General features: G+C 50.5%; 1 protein-coding gene across 6 annotated transcripts in view; it reads right to left on the bottom strand.

Moving 5' to 3' along the window:
• Positions 1–23,666, bottom strand: part of Vps37c (VPS37C subunit of ESCRT-I) — a 55,759-nt gene that overhangs the window by 5,462 nt on the left and 26,631 nt on the right. Inside the window, exons 1-2 of one of the 6 annotated variants that reach the window (XM_078045937.1) lie at positions 20,209–20,459; positions 2,007–2,105 (exon numbers count right to left, since the gene is read on the bottom strand). In XM_078045937.1, coding sequence (XP_077902063.1) covers positions 2,007–2,099 — 93 coding nt within the window. In that variant the 5' untranslated portion in view covers positions 2,100–2,105; positions 20,209–20,459. Of the gene's footprint in view, positions 1–2,006; positions 2,106–2,217; positions 2,378–12,289; positions 12,313–13,107; positions 13,198–19,754; positions 20,031–20,208; positions 20,460–23,666 lie in introns of those variants that run through there. The other 5 variants (XM_021730609.3, XM_078045938.1, XM_078045939.1 and 2 more) reach the window with 5 other exon arrangements.

Below are 23,666 nucleotides of genomic sequence, written 5' to 3'. Positions count from 1 at the left end.
AATCACCTCAATTTTTTCTCCTTTAGGGGGCCACCATGAAGCCTTCTCCTATTCCTTTGTACACCGTCAACACGCGTCCTATACCCTGCTCCAGGCAGATCACTCGGCCTGCGCTGGTCCCTCAGTTCACTCTCTTCTATGCAGAAAAATAGCTCCTACCAACTCCCTTTTCAAGCCACGATCACATCCCAAACCACATGGGCTCCTCTCTCTTCTCACAATTCCAGTTATTCAATTAATATCTTTGCCATGGACCATGGCAAAAGAGCTACTCAAAGGTTCTTGGGAAGTCTGAGTAGCCTGCCCTGTTTTGTTTCTGCCCAGTCCACACGGAATAATTTTCTTCCCTCAGAGCCTTCAAATTGATTGGTCAGACACAGCTACATGCCACAAGATTCCAGTGCCTTTTGCCCAAGAGGTTGTTTCATCAAGGGTGTTTCATAGAGGCTGCATCACAGATCCTACCAGCCTGCTCAGCTTGGAAGTCAACTAAAGATAATTATGTAAAGGTTTGCTTCTGCCAAGCTCCATGCACCACTGGAACTGGAGTCCCCATAACACTGTGCTCATTACAGACCCATGAAGTACTTGGTGCTTAACACACACGGAGCATCCCTAATCCAAAACATCCAAATCTGAAATGCTAAGAAATCCAAAGCTTTTTGAGTGTCTACAGACACTTAAAAAGTTTTGAATTTCAGATGATCTCAGATTCGGGGATTTTGGAGTAAAGTCTACATAAATATTCCAAAATCCAAAAAACTCCAAACTCTGAAATACTTCTGGTCCCAAGCACTTTGAGTAAAAGATAGTCAACCCATGTGTGAGAAATGAGTAGAAGAGAAAGGAACGAAGACCTGAGCCAGCTCAGCACCTGTGCCAGGTAAAACAGGTGCGGGCAGAGCTCACAGCCCAGTTAACCATAGAACTGGCCATAAGCTTAATTAACCAAGACAGCCTCTGCTTCCCATCCTGGATGAATAAGTTCACCCTGCCTCAGGACAGCAGGACACACCATGCGGAGTCTCAGGACCTCTCCTGGCGCTCTGCCCACCAGGAGAGCTTCCAACCTAATCCCCAGCCTCCTTTGTCCCCCAGGTGGAGGAGCAGGGGTGGACAGAGAACACAGTGAGGGAAGAAGCAGGGAACACATCGAACTGGGCATCCCGAGAGCAAGGGAAGTACTCTGGGGAGGGACGAGCAGGGAGTGCGGGACAGGGCAGCTTCCTTTCTGATGTTTTTTAATACACTGTGAATCCACAGAAGACAGTTCACCAATTCATCAGTGAATATAAGAATATAATCCAAATGCGACTCAGGTGAGCTGGTGCTGTCTGTGCTTGTGTCTCCCCTACACTAGGGCCATGAGGCCGAAGCATCTAGAGCACTGGGCAGGCTGCAGCCACTTAGGGGCGTCCAAGCATATTTCCAGCTGGGTAGCCACAGTCAGTCACCTGGCCTCTCTCATGTTGCGGGAAGTCACAGGATCACAGGAGGTAGATAGAGACAGGGAGAGCAGGAAAGTCCAATGTTAAGTGTAAAACTGTGTGTTCCCACGAGGACTCTGTGACTAGGAGCTAAGAAGATGAGGTACCAGTTCTGACGGGAACAGATCAAACAGCAATGAGCTACACCCAGCCAAGAAGGTGCCTACATGTGTAAGAGTCGCTGAAAACACAGGGACACACAGGTCCACTGTGGGGGAAAGGCAGGCACCAAGCCACACCTTGAGGAACCTGCTGACTCAGGCTGGAGCAAGTGTGCAGTCTCCTGGGGCTGCCAGGTCCCTAGGAGGGCCCAGGGGTCCAAGTCCACATGGGGGCTCCCTACCATTCCCTAGGTTCCCAGATGACCCAAGAACTAGCATGCAACCTCAAGGGACCCTCTGGTTGGCCCAAACCAGGGTGAAATCCACAGAAAAGGGAGATAAGTTTGGCTAAAACTCCCAATAAGCTAAAATCCTTAAGTTTGCTGGTCTTCCTTGGGCCCTGCAACAGCCTCTCTACCTCAGGGGACTCCAAAGCCAGCCGGTCAATCGCCTCCGGGTCATTCTGCATCTCCTCCAGCTCCTGCAGGGTCTTATCTTTCAGGGTCTCCATCTTTCCCTGCGAACAGAGAGAGACACCAAAGTGAGGAAGGGGCAGCAGGAAGGGAGAAAGGCCGACCTGAGCCCACGTATTACGTGTCAAAACAAACAGGAGTTCAGCGTGGCACCACCTCACAGGGGAACTCAGGGGGGGCAGGGTGGAGGGAGACACTCCTGCAGCTCCGCCCGCGCTCTCCCCAGGGAGACCAAGGGGCCTCCTTCACCCAAACCATGAGCAACAGGGCATGGGACGGCCGCTGCACGGCCACAGCAAGATCACCGTCCACAGGGGCACTAGATAAAGCTCTGAGGAGCGGCAGGAAGGAAGGAGTGCGTCAGGCGGTAGGAATGGAGACTAAATTTGGCCGAAGGCCACCTGCCAGTGCGTGCGAGGCCACCCTGCCCTCTGGTGGGCGTCTATTTCTGTCTGAACCAGAAATACACCAACCCCACATGCAGGAGCGCTGCTGCTTCCACACCACAGGCTCCCCTGTGTCCTCGCTTGTTATATTTAGAGCACCAGGTTTCCCCGCCACGCAGTCCTCTCCGTGACCAAAACGAACTGTCATATGTTTGCCTCATCGGAGCAGAAAAAGAAACACTGAGTTGGCCTCTCAGGCAGTCAGGAGGAAACGAAATCGACTGGCCCCAACAGGCCGCCTGCTCTGACAGAGAGCTGGTATCAGTGGTCTTCTCCCTGCCACTGCCCAGAGGGTCACCATCTGTGTGACAAAAGGGTCACTGCCAGCCCAGAAGGGAAGCTGGGACAGAGAAGAGGAAGCACGGACCAGGCATGCCCTTCCTTTCCGTTAGCAGGATTCTCCATCTTTATGCCTCTCCCCAGGGCTGGGCCTGAACCCAGAACCTCACCTGTACTAGACGAGCACTCTACCCCCGAGCTACATCCCCAGCCCATGTGGTTTTTTATTCTGTGACAGGGTCTCACTAAGCTGCTGAGGCTGGCTTTGAACTTGCCAAGTGATCCTCCAGCTCAGCCTCCTGAGTCACTGGGATTGGAGGTGTACGTCATGGCGCTTGGCTATTTTCATGCTTTTTATCTTTTCTAGCCGTGCATTCTATAGCTGCAGTTTTGGCTCTTCTCATTACCAGCGATGCTAGTTTTCAAAAGCTTCCAGCACCACAGCAGACAAGGGTCCCAGGGTCCTCACCATCCCCTCTGTGGGCACTCAGCTCGGGAGCCACGCTATGGCTCAGCCAAGGTGCTTGGGAAGCAAGAACCACGGTGACAGAGAGAAGTCCCCTCTCCAGGGCTGCTTCTCTACCAGATCAGGGAGGGAAAGGCGTGTCCTAGGGCTGTAGGAAGGTGAAAGGGGAGACTGACAGGCAGATTCCTGCCTTTTGCCAGGAAAGTCTGGTCTCCACCCTCCGTTATGCCCTGTTGATGGTAATGCCGTTCATGCTCAAAAACACCCTGCTTTAAAAAACAAATTATGTGGTCACCCTACTAATGAAGAGCTATCCAAAAAAGGCATCACCAGTATTGGTCATTCATTGAGGACTGAACTAGTTCCAACCTCTAAGCAGCATGGCCAACCCATCACCCTGCAGGTGGCCAGCCCACCTGCAGCCTCCCCTTCAGCAGGCCAGGCCAGGGCCAGGACCCACAGTCCCTCCTGCAGTCATGAAGCAGCTGGTCCAGGGCCAGTCTTTTGGAAAGAGAACGCCTCAGGAAAGTCCTGTCACAATGGAGCTCACTGGCTTCTGAATAGCCACAGCACAAGTTTCACCTGCAGAGTTAAGAACACAAGGTGGCAGCAACTGTCCCATACACAGATGGCGGATCAGAAAGATTAGGTTGGTTGTGGCCAGCAATAGCAAAGCCAAAATTCAAGACTGGCCTCTGTCTATGCCTCACTCTGCTGTGCCAAAACCCTCGCTCTAGAAGCTGGAGCAGAGAACGGCAGCCTGAGAAGAATGTGGGGTGCAGCAGAGCTTGTGAGGCACACTGCTGTTCCAGCAAGCCCGCGGGCCTGCCACGACCAGGAGCAACGCGATGAAGACTCATGAGCTCACAGGCTCCAGTCACACAGAGCCAGAGCGAGTCTAGAGCCTGCACTGCAGCCGTGGGCCTCACCCACTGGAACCTCCCTGAGCCTCAAGCACCTCATCCACAAACTGGGCCAAGCAACAGCGCCTCCCTCGCAGATTCAAGGAGATAACACAGGCCAAGCCTGGGCCAGCACAGGCCTTGCTTAAAACAAATACGAGTGCAAGATTTCAACATCACAGAGGTTGTGTGGGGTTACCACGGCCTCCAGAGAACCTGCCGGGCCACAGCAGCATGTGCAGAATAGCACCGTCCAGGGAGAGGCCTGCCACCGAACAGCATCTGCTCACTTCTGCAGTCAGGGCCAAGTGCAGCACGTGCTGCAGGTGGAGGATGGAAGCCCCGCATGGACAGCTGGCTGACCACACACCAAGAGCACCGTCAGCAGCTCCATCTGCAGAAGCAGCCCACAGGGTCAGGACCTGCTCTCACCAATGGAAGTTCCTATGCACCTCGGGAGCCCTGGGACAGTCCCCAACTTCCCCCAATTACTTACCCTGGAATGGTATTGCCAGGTGCTGGACTTTAAGGCAACAGAGTCTCAAAGAGACTGGCAAACTTTTTGTCTCAGGACCCTCTTCACTCCCAATATTACTAAGGTCCCCAAAAAGTTCACTCATGTGGATCACAGCTTTAGTACGTACCATATTAGAAACTACAAATGAGAAACGTTTCACACACAAATATACACAGCACATCAACCACCGGAATGGCATGTTCTGAAAATGCCACTGTGCACACGAGAAGGCAGTAAAAAAGGCAAAGGTGTCAGAACTATTATGAAAATTGCTCTGAGCTCATGCATAACCAGGAAGGGCCTGGGAGACCTTCGGGGTCCTTATGAGAGTCACTGGCCCCCTAGAGGTTAGGAGAACAGACTCTGGACTCAGACTACCTGGGTTGGAATCCTGGCTCCCCCACGAGCTGGGTTATCTAACCTACTGGTGCCTCAGTTTCTCCATCTGACAGAGGGGACCTGGAACATGGTAAGTACTGTGTGAGCATCTGAAGAGCCTGACAACCATCGTCAACAGTGGGCGTCGATATTACCCCATCCCAAAAGAGGAAGGTTAGAGGAAGCCACTAGCCACACAGCTTGGAAGTGGCAGGGCCTTAACAGGTCCAGGGTTCTTGGCAGGTGCATCAGAATCACCTGGGATACTCGTTAAAGCCAAAGACCTCAGCCCTCCTCCAGATGTAGAACTTCAGAATCTCCAGGGCACAGAAGTTAACTTTAAATGCAGTTTTAATTTTAACTAAGCTGCTGGGGTCAAGCTGGTTTGGCATCTACTGTCTTTATCCTCCCTGTCCTCCACACTCCCCAGGAACTCAGGTGGATAGAGCCCCCCCCCCACATGAAAAGGCAAGCACCCCAGGGGACAAGGGGTCTGTCAACAGGGTCACAGCAGAGGCAGGTGAGAATGTGAGCTGTGCTGTTCCTGCCAAGTGAGGCTCTGCCCAGAACCCCAAACGCACTTCCTACGGTTCCCGTGGCTGGCCCTGTGTGGGCTTGGAGACGATTCCAAGCTGCCCATCACACCTGGGCCTGGGCTCCAGATTAGCAGTCCCACAAACAAGGAGCTTCGCCAAGTGAGGCGGCCGCCGCGTTACCAGGATCCCAGAGCAGACACTGACCGACTGCTCAGGAGAAGAGGGCCCAAGCTGTGGCGCATTAAAAGATGACGCCTCTGCTACTGCAGGCTTCCCACGGGCCAGGAAACCCGGCCCACAAGGAAGGGCCGAGGTGCTTCCATCCACTCTCAGGGTCCTCTGCCCACAGGCTTCTCTCCTCAGTTCAGAGCACACTGCTGACCCGTGGGGACACACATCTTCAATTCTTCCAGAAGGAAGGGTGCTCAGGACTTCCAAACAACTCTGCCAGACACCTAGAGGCCAAAAGCTCCCCTAAAGGGGCTCAGTTTTCCTCGCCTCTAAAACGGGTAAACCAACCCTTATGGTCACGTGGCCCATTTCTTCTGATATCAAAGCCCTCTGCAAACCCTCCCATTCATTCATGTAACCACCCTACCAAGGAAAGTGAGCACGAGGCTTGCTCACATCTATTCCAGAGATGAACTGGGGCTCAGAAGATCTAACAGGAAGGTCCTATAAACCTCTGGGGGTCAAACAGCCAGAGGCCCCCGTCTCTTCCCTCTTCTGGTATTTTCCTCTGTCCCTGCTCTGCCCATAACAGGGGTGTGATGGGGACTGAGTTTATTTATAAGATCCACAGATCACAGCCACACAAGCAAGCCACTGACCCCTGGGCCCCGCCTCCCAGGTAGAGGTAGCTCACAGGGCTGCCCCCATCTTGGGCCAGGCAGGCACGGGCTGTGTTTTGAAATCTATCACAGCACCTGCCACCAGAGGCAGCCAGTGCCCTGCTCTCACAAGTCAGGTATCACCCGCTCCTCAGTGCCACCCAGCAGGGGAGAAGCAGCAAGCAGTTCTGGGGGCATAATTTGCAAAAGGAGGGGAGAATGGGACACCACTGTGCCCAAGGCCCCACAGAGCAGGCGTCTGAGGAAGTGGCCCCACAGCCGGCCATCTGCTGCTGGCAACACTCTCACTCCCCCCGCCAGCCAAAGGGTGGGCAAGTCCAAACGGCTTCTTCTCAGAGTGCCACACCACCAGGGATGTCACAAAGCCGGGGGGGGGGGGGGGGAGCGTGAGATGTTATGTGGCGAGCCAGAGTCCACAGGCTTTTGCTTCTGGACAACCTAACAAGTCCAATTTCCCCAGGCTGTGGGCACAGGGTCCTGACCCAGACCCTTCCCACCACCAATGGCCAGCGGAGCTGGGTGCTCCTCTGGGGGATTCTGGAATGTACCACTGGGGGAGGGGAAGAGGAAGGGGAGGGGAAGAGGAGGGCAAGGTGAGAACGGTAACCCCCCCCACACACACAAGATTGCTTTATTCACCTTTGTACCCACTGTGCCTGGACCACAGACAGCACATCAAAGAGCTTGCCAATAAAGTCAGTCAGCTGGTGGACAAGGACAAGGCACAGGGACCTGAGAACACAGCCTCCTTCCACTTACTCATGCTTCCTTCACTTCTCCATGACTTTACCGAAGGGACATTTACTAAGCAATTACTATGTGCCAAGAACTATGCAAGGCCCAACATCAAGGGATGAAGGATAAACAGGGCAGAGAGATGTATCTGTTGGATTCTTCCTAAGAGCGTTAACATGTAAGCTGAACCTACTCTCAAGGAACTGTTTGGTTTTAAAAAGCCAATTAAAAAAAAACCTTGCGAACACAGTGAAAGGAACCAGAGAGGCGGGGTCAGTGAAGCAGGGTGCGGGGCAAGGGCTGAAGGGGCTACTCCTGCTGCATGGGAGCCACTGGGATCTCAGTGGCCTACAGGGAGCCAGGACGGATGGCGAGGCCCAGCTGCACAGCGTTCACAGGTACAGAAGAACAACACCTCTTTGGGGGGCGATGCCATCAGCAGAGAGGCGATGAGACTGGGAATGAGGAGAGAAGCCATGCCCGAGCTCACATCTGCCGTCTCTGCACCACGAAGAGAAATGAGTCCCTACTGTCTGCCTAACGGTCCCTGAGAAGGAGCAAGAATTTTTTCTTTTTTCCCCCTGTTCTTTCTAAGTTTTGTCTCCTCCCCAGTTTTCACCTCTACCAGAGGTGACAACCCCAGCCACCTACGAAGCCCTGGCCAGCAAGTCAGGCTAAGCACCAGGGGTGTGTCCCGCTGGCACAGAGCACGGACCCAGCTGGCTCCAGGTCCCTCCTGCAGGGAAGAGGGCAGGCAGCTCAGCCAGGCCCGCCAGCTCCCTGGGGGAGACCAGAGATCCAGACCCAGGCGCATCGCCCAGCTGTAAGTTTCAGCAGACAATTCAAAGTCGAGAGAGATGCATGCATGTACAAATATATATAAATATAAATGTTAAACAAATATAAATGCTTCTCTCTCTCTCTCTCTCTCTCTCTCTCCCCCCTCCCCCCCCCCCTCTCTCTCTCTCTCTCTCGGTGGACCACCAAAACCCAGGGGCTATGGTGTGTAGCCTGAAATCAAACCATACCCTCTGCCAGCCACGTATGCAGGGATGACATAGCACAGAGAATTGGGAAGGAGAAGTGGACAGAGGGGAGTGCAAAGACATGTCACAGGCAGCCTGCAGACACTGCCTTTGGCCACAAACCCCTGGGGGAGGGGGAGGGGACAGAGGCTTTAAAGCCAGAGTGTCACCATCAGAGCCAAGGAGAGAGCATTTCCAGCAGCCCAGGCCTCACAGGCCAGCCTCCGAGGGCAGGGGGCCCTCTGCATGTAGACCTGCTGCTGTGAGCACAGCTTTCAGCTTCTTTTCATTATTTTAGTTTTCTTTGTTTTGTTTTGTTTTTTGGAGGGGGGACAGCAGGGATTGAACCCAGGAGCTTGCAGCTCTACCACTGAGTCACATCCCCAGCCCTTTTTATTTCATATTGAGGCAGCGTCTCACCAAGCTGCCCAGCCTGGCCTCAGACTTGCCATCCTCCAGCCTCCCCCAGCTGCTGGGATGACAGGTGGGGCCATCGCACCGGCTCTTGTTACTTAGTGTCTTAACTAAATTGTTCACATGCCTTAAGCAAGAGTGACAGGATCGAGTGGAGGATCTAGTGGAAGGCGGGAGGCCGGAAGGCAGACGATGGCCAGTGGATTTAGACCAAAGGTGGTGCCATGTCTGGCCACTCCTGAGCAGAAGCAGCTGCAGAACCTCTGGAGGGAGCAGTCCAGGGCCCAAACTTGAGGCAGCCTCCAGATCCATTCTTAAAATAGGAAAAACAAAAAAGCAATGTATTGATGGTTCTTGATCAAGAATGAACTCTGCCATGATTGTTCAGCAAGAGCAGAGTTCACCTGGTCAGGCAGCCTTCCCCAGAACCAGCTGAAAGACCAAGTACAGCCAAAACTCAACAGCAGAGATTCCTAAGCCACGAGGACACTGAGATCGCAGTGTCCATGCCAGTCAGAGAGCCTTTCAGGACCCCGTGCTCCTTGCCTCTGCCCAACCACTTAATGCCAGCTCTCCCTGCAAGGATGCAGAGGGAACAGCACAGTGTTCCCACACAGCCAACCTGGGTTCACGCGTGACTCCAGGCTCCTTAACTGTGTGACCCTGACTAAGTCCCTTAACCAAAGGTTTCTAACCTGGAAAATGGGGCACCATGATAATTCTCCCTTGGGGTTGTTGTGTGGTTCAGATAAACGAGCACCCTGAAAGGGCTCTGCAAATTCCCAAGCACTTAACAAATACTATTTTTTCCACCTCTTGGGGTCACCTGATGATTAGGGGCAATGAGGCCCCCGGGGTGCGCTACTGAGTCGAGCAAAGTGGCTGCTACTATTGAATCTCCCAATGGCCCTGCAACGGGGCAGGGTGGCTGCAGCTCCGACCGCACTCCTCATGCTGCCAGCCAACTGAACTTACAGCAAGCCTGAAATCACACTGCAAGGGGAGTTGTTTCTTATAAATTTCCCACATCCACCTACAATACTGGCAGAAGTTATTACCATAGCAACCTGCAAAGTTCAATCTGCACGTGTTGAAGGAACTGGCCCCAGCTGACCCCTCACGTCAAAAACACCTACTATTGCCTTGGAAACCTTCCTAATCCTGCCACTTAAGGAGGAAATATTTGCTGACCTGATCTAGTTTTTCTTTTCACAGAATGATTCTAGCCACATACCCAAGTATCAGACTCCTGGCTTCCCAGAGGAGGCAATAAAAAGAAATCAAACTGTCCTGTTCTCCTCACCTTTCCCAAAACATCACTGACTCTGTCTTACCCAAGACTGAAAAGCCGGAGTATGCCAGGCACGGTGGCACATGCCTTAATCCCAGTAACTCAGGAGGCTGAGGAAAGAGGATCACAAGTTCAAGCCAGCCTCAGCAACTCAGCAAGGCCCTAAGCAATTCAGTGAGAACCCATCTCAAAATTTATAAAAATAAAAAGGCCAGGGATGTAACTAAGTGATAAAGTGTCCCTGCGTTTATATCCAGTATCAAAAAAGATTAAAAGAAAAAAAAAAGAAAGTAAGAAACTGGAGCATAAGCCACAGAAAGAGAGGATTTTTTGGTTTTCATTCCTTCTAAGCAATGGCTGGGCTGGGAGTTGGAGGTCCCGCACCGCCCTCAGCACTGACTGGTTAAGTCAGCCTGGAGTGTGGCACGAAGAGTATGAGGTATTAGAGCCTAATATTTCCAGATTTAACCCCGCCTGACCTTTTTACTAGCTGTATAACCTTGGGCAAACTTTTCAGCCTTTCTCATTCTGTAAGATGGACTAACACCACCTCATCACAGGCCAAAGGACTTCATGAGAATCCCACTCTCCAGGTGCTGGAAGGAGCCTGCGGCAGGCTGGCCCAGCAGCACTGGGTCGCGCTGACTCACACACCTCACACCTTACGGCCAGGCAGCCAGCGAGGCACACACCAGAGGACTCTGAACGAGCTGATCCCAGGGACAGCACAGGGTGTGGCCTTCTAAAACAGGCACCAAATCGACAGAACAAAAGCTGGCAAAAATAAGCACAGAGGTCCGTCTGTGGGGCCGTGTCCACTCTCAAGGTAGGGCTTCCAGGAGGTATTATGTAATGACCTACAGCTCCTCAGGTCCACTGGGAACTCCAGACCAGGGTCCCCAGGTGGGAAGGTCCTGGAGGGATGTGCCCATTTGCCATGGGGCCCTCGGGAGAAGAACCACCAGCTGCTCAGGGTGCTCCGCCAGCAGACAGCAAGCTGCAGAGCCCACGCCTCAGCAAGGACCCAAGGACCCAGGCATTTTGCTGTCCCTGCGTGACCCCGCCCATCTGTACAAAGATTCCTCCCAAACCTGACCATCTCTCGCCTGCAGTCCTGAGACTCCAACTCCAATTTCTCTCCCCCAAACCCCACTCCCTCCCAACCACCACTGCCACTGCGAGCTCAGCCTCAGTCACTCAGCGGGCCGCTCACGGCTTTGCCTGGTCAGTCTCTGGAAGCCTCTCCAGCACACCCATGGCTGCCCTGCCACAGGCACCAGACTTCTGCCTCCAGCGTCTCCTCCTTACAACCTCCTGCCACGCACCTCTGTTCAGTCTGGCTTAAAATACTGTTCCTGCTCCCTCTGCCTCCTGAAGGCTAGAAAGCTCCTCCTGCCTCCTCCCAAACAGTTAAGTCTCAAATCACTGCCCTGCGGATGCCACATTCACCGCCCCCTTGCCCAAGTCCCTTCTCCACTCCCTGTCAGCGGTAATGTCTCACCAGCAGGGCACATGAGAGGGTTCTGCAGCAGAAGGGAGGGTCACACCAGGCTTTACTACCTACCTCTCTGTTCCCCTCCCAAGCCACACAGTCCATCAGTAACACAGGACCAATGACAGTCCCTGCGGACAAGATTCAGAGTGCTCGGATGCTGAATGCGCTGAGGGCGCAGTAGAGCACGCAACCCTCACAGCGCTGCAGCCGGGAGGGCGCTCTCGCAGAGGAGAGGCGGTGGTGGAGCCTGAAGTTCAACCTGGGTGGCCTGGCAGGGGGCCAGGTTCTCTGCACCACACATGATACACAGTGCCTGGCTCTGGGGAGATGAACTTAATAAATGTCATTACTGGCAGCTGCCACTAGCCTCCAAAAGAGCAGGACAGGGCTGGGGCTGGGGCTCAGTGGTACAGCACTTGCCTGGCTGGCATGTGTGAGGCCCTGGGTTCAATCCTCAGCACCGCATAAAAATAAATAAAATAAAAGATCCATTTACAAATAAAAAAACATTTTTTAAAAAAGAGTACGACCCATTAGATTGTGTTCAGAATCCAACCAACACAACGCAGTCCCAACCAATTCTAGCACTGAAACTCTGCTCCTTTACCAGGGCCCAGGCTAAAGCCCCACATCCTCAGGCAGGCACACAGGACCCAGTGCCTCCTCCAGACCCTGGCTCTAAGGGGCAGACCCAGGAGGAAGAGCTCAGCGTCTAGAAGGCGGACAACCCTGCGTGCTGGATCACCTGCTGGCTGGGCCGCGTGTGGGTAACCACCTCGATGTGCCTCAGTTTCTTCTCCAGGACAGGGCTGTGGTAGGATACGGGGGCTAGCACCTGGAAGCTCCAGCACTTCCCCACTGTGGCTGAACGCAGGGCCTCCGCTCATTCTTACCTCTGTAACTCGAGCACCCCCACGGGGACTCCGAGGGAGAGAGTGAAGATTCCTCCAAGACAGCTCTGTCAACAGAGTGGCATAACTCCAATGGCTGGATGTCATCAGATCAATAGTTACCAGCTTCGATCAATATGACAGCCAAGAAACAAGCGATTTAATAAGTAGCCTCCCTGACAGTAAAACCCAGTCACTTGGTGAGGTCTCTTCTTTGGCCTGTGGCTCTGACTTGAAAGAAGAACATCCTAAATCTTCCACCAAACTCCCATTTGTTTCTCCTGTGTCCTGACGGCTCAGCGGGCCGGGAAAGGATTTCCACGTGCAGCTGTCAGTCCTCCCCAGCCCACCTTTCTAATCTGCACAGAGCAAGCTGAGCAAGCAAGTTCCACCATCCCTTAAGGAAGAATCAAGGTGAAGACCAAGCAAAGACACATTCAGGACAAAGATCCAGGAGTCAGTGCAGGGTCATGCAAGGTGTGTCTCTGCAAGGCACAAGATGAGAACGCTGTTCCCACTGGTTTGTGGCAATCCTGGCTGTAGCTGGTAGGGTGGCTGCAGAGCCCACCTCTGACAGTGATAAGCTTGACACTATGAACTTCTGGGTCCAGCAGATTTACAAACAGGCAGAAAGGTGTGGTGAGGGCAACAGGACAGCCACAGAAAAAGAGAAACTGAGCCAGAGCCTCCTCATGTCTACTTCTCAGGCAGGCCACCATCGGGCAGGCTGCACTGAGCTCTGGACTCATCTCAGGCTCCTGCAGGATACCCATCCCAGGCCTCCTTTCTAGCAGCCGCCTGCCTGATTCTAAGAGACATACCTTCTTCCACACATCCCAGGAACCTCCAGACACATATTATACGGGAGCACTGGGAGCCAGGAAGGTTGTGAAGCTCTGGTATTTTGTTTAAAATCTTGTGTCCTTGGCTTTGCAGACAATTATCAGCTGACCCTGAACTTCCCTTCCCAGCTAGCCCTCCCTCCACCACCCCTGGGCTGCTCACTCCACCCAAACTTTTCCTGTCCTATCTCTACTCCCAGGACAGAAAGCCACGCTCCAGTCACTTGACCAAGACAGGGATCCTGCCCTCGGGGAGTTCATGGCATCCAGCGCCTTGCCTTTACACCTCGGTTCCCTCCACAGGAACGCTCTTTCCTCCCCCTTCATCATCAGGAAAACCCTGCTTATCCCCACGGGCCAGCCCCTCCGTGGAGCTTCCTTACCACTTCCTCCCATGCCCTCCCATGGTTCTCTGTAAATGCCACGTAGGCTTTATGATCTGGCAGCCAGCAAGTTCTCCAGCAAGAATGTGAGCTCCCTAGGGGCTCAGCCTGTGTCACCTTCGTTTCTGCATCCCAGCACCTACAATCAAGGCTGAACACACGTGAGCACCCACAAGTGCTCGCTGGACAGGGAACTTTGGCTTTTGGCCAACATAAAGGAACAGGGATGCCTAAAACAACTAAAAATCCACACAAAACATGAACCAATCATTTCCAAACACTGGACATCAGAAAGCCCAGAAGAGTGATCCTGAGAACAGGAAACAGGTGAGTTCTAGAGCTGCCCCAGCCTGCTGCCTAGAGTTTCCAGGCATGGCACGGAGTTGGGAAGCATTGGGGAGCCCAGGAGGACCAAGGCAGCCAGTGTTCACAAGATAGAGAACCAGGGAGAGCCACATGAGGTAATGCCAGAAACCTGCAGGGGGTCCCTTCCACTTCTTCACTAAGCACCATTCAGTACCCATCAGAGTTAGAGGGAATAATCCTTAGGTCTCAAATTAGGATAGGAATGTGTCGCCACCTGCCACTGTGGAAAAGCCTCATGGAACACAGGTCATTGGGAAAATACTAAGAAATGCATTAGCTCTGGTCCAGAGGCTGCTCTGGTCTTAGCTAACAAAGCTTAAGAGCAAATGTCTCCATGTAACTTAGAAAGCCTCCCAAAACAATGAAGAGAATATTTATGTGAGTAAAAAAGATCTAGCACCCAGAAAGGTAAAATTCACAACATCTGACACCTAATCAAAAATTACCAGCAAGCACTGGGGTTGTGGCTCAGTGGTAGAGCGCTTGCCTAGCATGTGTGAGGCACTGGGTTCAAGGCTCAGCACTGCATAAAAATAGTTAAAAATAAAGGTCCATTGACAACTAGAAAAAATATTTTTAAAAAATGCCAGCAATGAAACAAGAAAATATGAGCATAATGAAGAAAATGATCAATGAAAACAAACCCAAAAATTACATAGGTAATAGAATTAGCAAGCAAGGACATTAAAATAGTTTAACCACATTCCAAATGCTCAAGAAACTAAAAGAAAAACTAAGCACAGTAAGTAGAGACTTGGAAGATTTTTTTTTTTTAAGGCCCAAATCAATCTTATCAATCTTCTAGGACTGAAAACTACATTGTCCGTGATTTAAAAGTACACAGATAGAAATATCAGCAGATTAGACACAGGAGAAGAAAAGATCAGTAATTTGAAGATATAACAGTAGAAACCATCCAAAATAAATCACAAAGAGAAAGAGAGACTGGAGAGAAAAAAATGATCAGAGAGATGTGGAACAACTTCAGGCAGCACTCTTATAAACAAATAATTGAAGTTCCCAAAAGAGGGGGAAAAGAAGAATAGAAAAATATTCAAAGAATTTCTTGCTGAAAATTTTCCAAATCTCATGAAAACTATAAACACACAGATCCAAAGAGTTCAATTAATCCCAACATACGAAACATTAAGAAAATTACTCCCCAAAAATCATAACTAAATTGCTTAAACCCATGATAAGAAATCATCTAGAAAGGGGAAAGAAACGTTTTGAATTAAAAAAAAAAGCAAAACTAAGTTCAGCAGCAGATTACTCATATGAAGCAATGCAAGCAGAAGATTCTAGGACAATGTCTTTTAAAGTACTGAAAGAAAAATAGTCGACCTAGACTAATTCTACACTCAGGGAAAATATCTTTCAAAACAAAGCCAAACTAAAGACTTCCTTAGACATCTAAATGCTGAAAGAAATCATCACTAACAAAACAGCACTATAAGAAATGTTAGAGATTCTGGAGATCCACTAACACTAATTTTTTTTTTTTTTCAGTACTGAGGATTGAACCCAGGGGTGCTCAAACCACTGAGCCACATCCCCAACCCTTTCTTATATTTTATTTAAAGACTGGGTCCCAATGATTTCTTAAGTACCTCTCTTAAGTTGCTGAGGCTGGCTTTGAAGTCTTCAAGTCAGAAGGAACATGGAATATTTTGGGACCCAGTCTTTAAATATTTTATTTAAAGACTGGGTCCCAATGATTTCTTAAGTACCTCTCTTAAGTTGCTGAGGCTGGCTTTGAAGTCTTCAAGTCAGAAGGAACATGGAACAAGTTGGAACCCCAATCAAAACAGAGGAATAAGGAGCACCGGGAACAGTGTACAAGAGAATAAATACGAAAGGCCCTCCCTTTCTTTCTAATCTCCTTCAAGGTAAATGACTGTTTAAAGCAAAAGATGATGACAACGTATTGTGAGATTTATGACACAGAAGAAAAAGTGGGACAGTAACATTTGTTTGAAGAAACAAAAATACCAAGACTAGGAGGGAGGAAAAGTCCTGCAGTGAAGTGCTACAGGATCACCTGAAGACAGACAACACCATGTATCTTCAAGCGGACACTTTTTAAAAAGTATCATAGGCCAACAAAGGAAAGAAAATGGGAGTAAAAAACTGTTCAATCCCAAAAACAAAAAAGTCAGAGGAAAAATAAAGGAAAAGAGAACGAAGAACATGGGACAGTTTGAAAACAAATAGCAAGCCGGTAAATTTAAACACAAACGTCAATAATCACATTAAATGTTAAGCATGTCAATTAAAAGGCAAATTGTAAAAAATAAAATATATAGAAATTACAAGGCAAATTGTAAAACTAAAAAAAAAGTAACATCCACCTGTATGCTGCGTATAAGAAATCCACTTTGTATAAAAACACAAATAGTTTAAAAGTCAAAGGATTTAAAGACAGACCATAATTTTTAATCTATTTTAAAACTGTAACAATATACACATAATATTTACCATTTGGGGCATTTTAAGTACACAGCTTAAGTACACAATTCTTTGACATTAAGCACATTTTCTTTGTGGCACAATCATCACAACTGTCCATCTCCAGAACTTTTTCATTACCCTAACCTGAAACCCCATGCCCACTAGACACTACTCCCCCCTAAAACCCCCAAACACCAGGCATCCTCTACTCTCTGCCTCTATATAAGTGACTACTCTGGAAACCTCCTCTAAGAATGACACAATGTTTCTTCTTTTCTGACTGCATGTTTCATTCAGCTTAACTCTTCAAAGTCCATCCTGTTGCAGCGTGTATCAGATTTTCCTTCCCCTTGAGACTGAGTCATGGTCTATCTAAGGTATGTAGCTCGTTTTGTTTACCATTCACCTGTCAATGCACAAGGGATTACTTCCACCTTTTGTCCTCTGTAAACAGTGCTGCTATGAACATGGTGTAGATACCTGTTCAAGTTCCTGCTTTCACTTCTTTAGGTGTCTACTCAGAGGTAGAATTGCTGGGTCCTGTGGTAACTCTGTTTCATTTTTGAGGAATTAACATACTGTTTTCTAAACTGGCAGCACCATTTTGCATTCATACCCAAAATGCACAAGGGTTTCGTTTCACTTTTTCCACATCCTCACTAACACCTGTTTTCTTAAAATAATAATCATCCTAATGGGTGTGAAGTGGTATCTCACTGTGGTTTTAATTTTCATTTCAAGTGCTTTTTGGCTACTGTTTCTTTTCTTTGGAGAAATATCTACTCAAGATCTTTTCCCATTTTTGAATTGGGTTATCTGATTGCTGTTCGTGAGTTGAAGGAGATTCTGGTGATCCACTAACACTAATTCCTGTTTGTTTTTTTTTTCTTTTTGGTACTGAGGATTGAACCCAGGGGTGCTCAACCACTGAGCCACATCTCCACCCTTTTTTTATATTTCATTTAGAGACAGGGTCTCACTGAGTTGCTAAGCCCTCTCTAAGTTGCTGAGGCTGGCTTTGAACTCCGTGATCCTCCTGTCTCAGCCTCCCCAGCCACTGGGATTACAGGCGTGCACCACCCGCCCAGCCACTAACACTAATTCTTAAAGACTGAATTAGCTAAATTAATATTAGGTGCAGTAAATTTCAAAGCAAGGAATATTTCCAGGGATTAAAAGGGTCATTTCATAATAAGGTCAATTCATCAAGGAAATATAATACAAATGTTTATGCACTTTTAGAAATTCAAACTACATGAAACCCAAACTGACAAAACTATAAGGAGCGCTGGACAAACGCACAACCCCCTTCAGAAGCTGCAATACCCTCTCCCGACACCTGAGAGAACAGCAGGCAGAAAGTCGGCAAGGGCACAGAAGACGTGGCCACACTATCAACCAACTTGACTTAACTGAAATTTCCAGGACACTCCACCGGGAGACCACAGAATACACATTCTTCTCAAGCACTCACAGAACATTTATCAAGACGGACCATATCCTGGGCCATAAAACAAGTCTCAGCACATTTAAAGCAAATCAAATCATACAAAGTATGTCTTCTTTTTATAAAGAGATTAAATTAGAAGTCAATAATTATTAGGGGAGAGAATAAAGTAATACTACAATGCTTGGGTCGCTCCTCTTACTACTTTGTACTCTGGCTGAGGAGGGGCAGATAAATGAGCAGAGGGATTTAAATACTGACAGGTCTTCCATGCTAGGCCTGCCTCACTGGAGTTATGTGGTGTTCCTGGAGATGGTCCCTCCCCTCCTTTCAGGCCTATCCCAAGCCCCAGGGGCCCCACTTGTCAGCCTCAATTGAATCAAGACAAACCTGTTTGATATTTGCTTGGTCCTTCACCCAACTGGTGAAATCAGAAAGAGGAAAGAATGGAAGCAGTAACTGCTAGCAGACAGGCCTCTGTAGCTAGCAAAAGCTACGAAACTGTTGCCATTACAGAGATCTCTCCACCATGGGGCAACCATCTGGAAATAAACAAGAACCTTCCAAAAACTCCCAATCCTGCGAGGAAACTGCCAACAGAATTCCCACAACGGAGGTCCAGTTGGATTAAAAAAAGGTCTTCAATGACTTGATTATGTCAATCTGGAAAAACCCTCTACTACTAGCCAACATTGCCCAGGAATTATTAATATGGCTATTTATCCCAGTGTTCTTTTTAACAGCAAATTGGCATGCTTCAAAGCAATAAGCAAAAGAAAACAAGACTCCTTAGTAATAATAATCCACTTCCAGGATACCAGTGGCCCAGCAAATCCACAAACTCTCAATCACATAACGCACTAGTTAAAAAGAGATTCCTGGGGGCTGGGGATGTGGCTCAAGCGGTAGCGCGTTCGCCTGGCATGCGTGCGGTCCGAGTTCGATCCTCAGCACCACATACAAAGATGTTGTGTCCGCAGATAACTAAAAAATAAATATTAAAAAAAAATCCTCTCTCTTTAAAAAAATATTACAAAAAAAAAAAAAAGAGGTTCTTGGGCTTCCCTCCAGGAAATATCACAGGAATTTGCAGAGGCAAGGCTCTGTTTGGGGTTTTTTGTTTTGTTCTTTCTTTTTTTTTTTTTTTTTTTTTTTTACAAGCATCAGAGGTGATTTTTAAGGTCAAGCAAATTTGGGAAACTGAGGAACCTGGGGCAATATCACAGAATTAAAGACACACTCACTTTGAAATGAGACTGAAAGTTCAGGAATTCCAACCCAGTCACTTACTGGCTGACACTAGCCAAGTTATCTGACTCACTCACTTCATCTGCAAAGTGGGATCAACATATCCTTGGATGTGTTCTCAGAATCCAGTATATTCAAACTGCCGTCACAATAGTGACCAGCGTGTAGCAGCCAAGCAAGAAATCAGCTAGTGCTCTGCAAAACAGCCACCTTGTAGCAGCTGTCCAGATGAGGACGTCTTTAATGAAACCGTCCTCCTTAATGGAAATGACAGGGGCAGGGAGCCAGAGTTCCAAGATAATCTAGGAAAAAGGCTTGTCTGGGCAGGACCACTGCCAAGAACACAGACTCAGGTCAGCATCCAGTATTTTACCCCAAAAGTCCTTCCTCCCACCCAGAACCCCAAAGATCAGGGCTGCAACTCTGGACAGCAGCCCCAAGTCGACGTTCACAGAACTAAGTCAACTGGCCTCATTTTGTGTGCACCAGCAGGAAACGGGACAGAAGGGGCAGCAATTGAAGAACGGGGATATTACTGAGGCCAAGGAACAGAGCCTGTGAAGCTGCCCGAGGTCAAGAGAGGCATTCGCAGTATGCACGCCCTGGTGTGGCCGAGACCCCGAGGTGTGGCCAGCTCTCCTGGTCACTCAACACCGCCGCAGACAACCCCTTCCCGGCCCACACAGTGGGACAGCGCCCGTCCGGGGGCAGCGGAGGAAGCAGGCACACACCGGGAACACACACCCCCCGCAGGGTTAGGGCTGCTCAGTGTCGCTGGGCTGTCCCACTGGGAATCCTGGGTACAGGACGCGAACAGAGTCCAGGCTGGAAGTTCCGTCCCCTCCCTGCCCTGGGGAAAGGGCACTGGCCAGGATGTCACAGGCCAGAGTCGTACGCCGCTCTTGGGCCTCAGTTTCCCCATCCGTACAAGGGGCAAACTGGCCCTAACGACACCTCTGTGACCGCAGGACGCTCGGACGCGGAGCCAGGGGCTGCCCAGGGAACCAGCAGGTGGAGGGCGGCGGGGGCGGCGGGCAGTCACGCGCCCCTCGCGCCCAATCGCCGGCCTCGGCCAGGGGAGGCGGGCGGGGGCCACCGGGAGCCGCGGCCGGCGCCGCCCCCTCCTCGCCCGCGGCTCCGCCCGCCCGCCGCCCGCGGACCCGGACCCTCCCGAGCCCCGCTCACCTGCGGGCCGCCGCCGCCGCCGCGGGAAAGCCGCAGCCGCGCCCACACTTCCGGGTCCGCGAGGCCCGCCCCCGCCGGATGTGACTCTCCTCCCGCGTCCGGGCGCCGGAGCAGGCCGCGCTGCTCGTCCCGCGACGTTAGGCGCCCGCTCCGGGGCCCTCGGAGTTGCCACGACACCGTCTCCCACGGGTCGCGGCCTCCAGCGCCGCGCTCGCGGGACGCCCACGGGACCCCGCCCCGCCGGCCTCTGGCCCCGCCCCTCGCCTGGCCCCGCCCACGGGCTCCCGGAGCCAGTGCGCCTGCGCGGGCGCTCCCGCGGCCCTGGGTGTCCATTCCGGACTCTTGGAGGTCTGCTCAGAGCGCCCAGGAGGAGCCGCCGAGGGGGAACCAGCGGAATCCCAGCACCGAGGGAAGGCCTTGGGTGGGTTAGGCTCAGTTCGCGGACTCCCCGGGCCCCCGCGCACTCCTTTCCATAAGTTGACCATAGGACTGGCCATGGATCCAAGTGTCCCCTGACAAAGGACCCGCCGGCTTCTCGGAACAGCTTCCGCTTTCCCCAAAGTAACCCGTTTTCCAAGTCCCTAGATTGCACTTCGAGTCTCTTCTGTGCGGTTAGTGCTTCTTAAACCGCAGCGGGCCTTTTGTGCATCCTCCCTTGTCTAGCATTGACAAGACCGTGGTGACACAGCAGGTCTGTGAGGCTCCTGCTATCTGCTCTGTGCAGCTTGTATCAACCAGGCCTGCAGGCGAATCCATTCCTTTTGCCTTTCAGCAGCTGTGAGCTTAGCCCAAGGGCACCATACTCCTAAAATTCCAAGCCTAGTTAGATGTTGTTTGAGACCATTCTTGCTTACCCAGAAACCAGCTCCAACCAGCTTGTAGGAAATGGGATCCAGGGGCGATGGTAGGATCCAGGGGCGATGGTAGCACCCAGCGCCAAATCACTCCATGTCTTATCCTTCTCCACTTGACAGTGTTCTTTCTTTTTTGTGTCAGCACCCTTTCAGTAAATTCCCTCAAAAGTGTTTTTTTCAAATTCTACAGTAAATGAATCAGATTGGCTAAGATAATCATCTTGCCCCTAGTGTTGTTCAACTTTGTGACACTGTGTGCCAAATACCTGACAAGAACAACTTAAGGGAGGGAAAGTTTATTCGGGCTCCAAGTTCCAGAAGTTTAGTCCATGATGGGCCGAGTCCATTGCTCTGGACCCAAGTAAGGTAAAACATCAAGGCGGAAGGGTGGGACAAAGAAGCACCACTCAGCTCATAGCAGCCAGAAAGTGGAGAGAGAAAGAGAGAGAGAAGGGGAAGATGAACCCTTCCAGGTCATACCCCACTGACCCACCTCCTCCAGCCATGTCCCCCTGCCTAGAGTTACCTTGCATTCAGTCCACTAAGGTGGACTGATAAGGTTACAGCTCTCATGATCATTGCACCTTAGAATATCCCTGCATTAACATGGGAGCTTTTATGGGACACCTCATATCCAAACCAGAACATTCAGCCCCTAGCCCTTAAAAGCTCATGTCCATCTCACAATGCAAAATGCAGTTAGCTCACCTCTAAAAGTCCCATAGTCTTAACGATTTCAGCATTGCCCAAAAGTTCAAGCCCAAAATATCAAAAGCAAGTTACACATGTCCAACATACAGTGGCACAGAGTAAACATTTCAATTCCAAAAGGGAGGAGTGGGGGCATGGAAAGAAGGGGTGGGACCAAAACAAAACCAAAACCCAGCCAGGCAAGCAGGTCCTGTATCTTTACAGCATCTAGCACAGATGACAGCAAGATGTGCTCTCCAAAGGAGAGTCCCTCCCCCTTGGTGGATAGCAATGCATGTGGGCTGTATTAGCCTGGCTCTCTCTGCAGCAAGCTGCCTTTCTTGGCAGACAATCCATGTTACTGGCCTCTCTAAATTCCTGGGGTCTCCATGCCAGCTTCAGCTCACCTTCAGAGATTCCTGCATCACCCTCTCCAGGAAGCCCATAGGGATTCTGACCCTGGTTCACTTTGCCTGGCCTCCCAGGCCTTCCTTGGAAATCTCAGTGGAAGCCTCCATGGCTCCTTAATTCCAGCATCCTGATCATGGCTGTAGTGGCCTCTGGGCAGCTGAGCACAGTTACTTCCTAGCCCACACTGTGAGCAAGGGATCAGGTCTCAAAGGAGTTTTCCCTTCTACAACCTTGATCCTGAAATGAGTGTGGTCCTGCAAATTCCTGAGATGCCTGCAAGGCTTTTTCCCTCTTGTGCAAAGTACTCAGCATCTCTTTAGTGTCTATAACCTCTTTAGCAATCACAGCTTCCTTGGCCCCAGGTTTACACACATTTTTCTTTCAGTCAGGCTAAGGAGTTTCAAAAATTCTTTAGCTCTGCTTTCTGTTCCCAATTCTCACATTACACCCAGATAAAATCTACCAGCAAAATCCATGTCACTGCTTAAATACTGTGTGCTGCCTTGAAATTGCCTCCACCAGATTAATTAATCCATCGTCTTTAAATTCAGCTTCACATAAAATCCCAGGACATGGGCAAAGAGTAGAGAAGTTCTTTGCCAAAATGTAACATGGGTGGCCTCTAGTCCAGTTCCTAACAGAGTCCTCATTCCCCTCTGAAACCTCAGGAGGGTTAGCGTCTCCATTCTGGTCTGCTGGGCTCCCACCATGATCAGCCCCTCTAGCTCCCGTTACAACATCCAAACCCTTTTCCAGCCTGCATCCACCACACTTTTCCAAACTCCTCCTGCAAACTAGCTCCAGAGGCTTTTGAATCCCATGGTCTGCTTAGTTACAGCCACAACCCCACTTCTGCTACCAATTTCTGCGACAGCCAGCTTTGTGTCACTGTGACTGAAATCCTGACAAGAGCAACTCAGAGGAGGGAAAGTTTATCTGGGCTCATGGTTTCGGAGTTTCAGTCCCTGTCAGCTGAATCCTTTGCACTGGGCCCGAGGTGAGGCAGAACATCAAGGTGGAGGGGTCCTGTCCACCTCGTGGCATCAGGAAGCAGAGAGAGGAAGGAGCCCCAGGGCAGACCTGCTGGTGGTACTCACCTCCAGCCACTCCCCACCTTCCCCAATCCATCCAAACTAGGACCGTGAGAACTAGGATCAGGTCAGAGCTCTCCTCACCTAAGCCTCTGGATATCCCTGCATTAGCACGGGAGTCTGGGGGGACACCTCATATCCAAGACCCCTGTGGAACAGAACTTCCTCGTGCTTGCCACCTCTAGGCCACCAGAGAGCCTATGGACTCATGCCCCTTGCATCAAGTGGCCACCCTCTCTGGTCAGTGGCCACCCCTCAGAGCACAGCCTATTCTAGAAGGGAGCAGTGGAGAAGCCAACTCAGCTGCTGCCCCCAGTGCCTAGCAGTTCCTTGGGGGTACCTTGTTGTTGGTTTTGCAAGCATTTTACTTTGAGCCTAATGTAAGAACTAGCATTGACAGTAGGTGCCAGAA

Source organism: Ictidomys tridecemlineatus, chromosome 4, assembly GCF_052094955.1.
Source record: "Ictidomys tridecemlineatus isolate mIctTri1 chromosome 4, mIctTri1.hap1, whole genome shotgun sequence".
In the NCBI taxonomy this organism is placed as follows: Eukaryota; Metazoa; Chordata; class Mammalia; order Rodentia; family Sciuridae; genus Ictidomys; species Ictidomys tridecemlineatus.
This window is presented reverse-complemented; position numbering and strand designations above follow the sequence as displayed.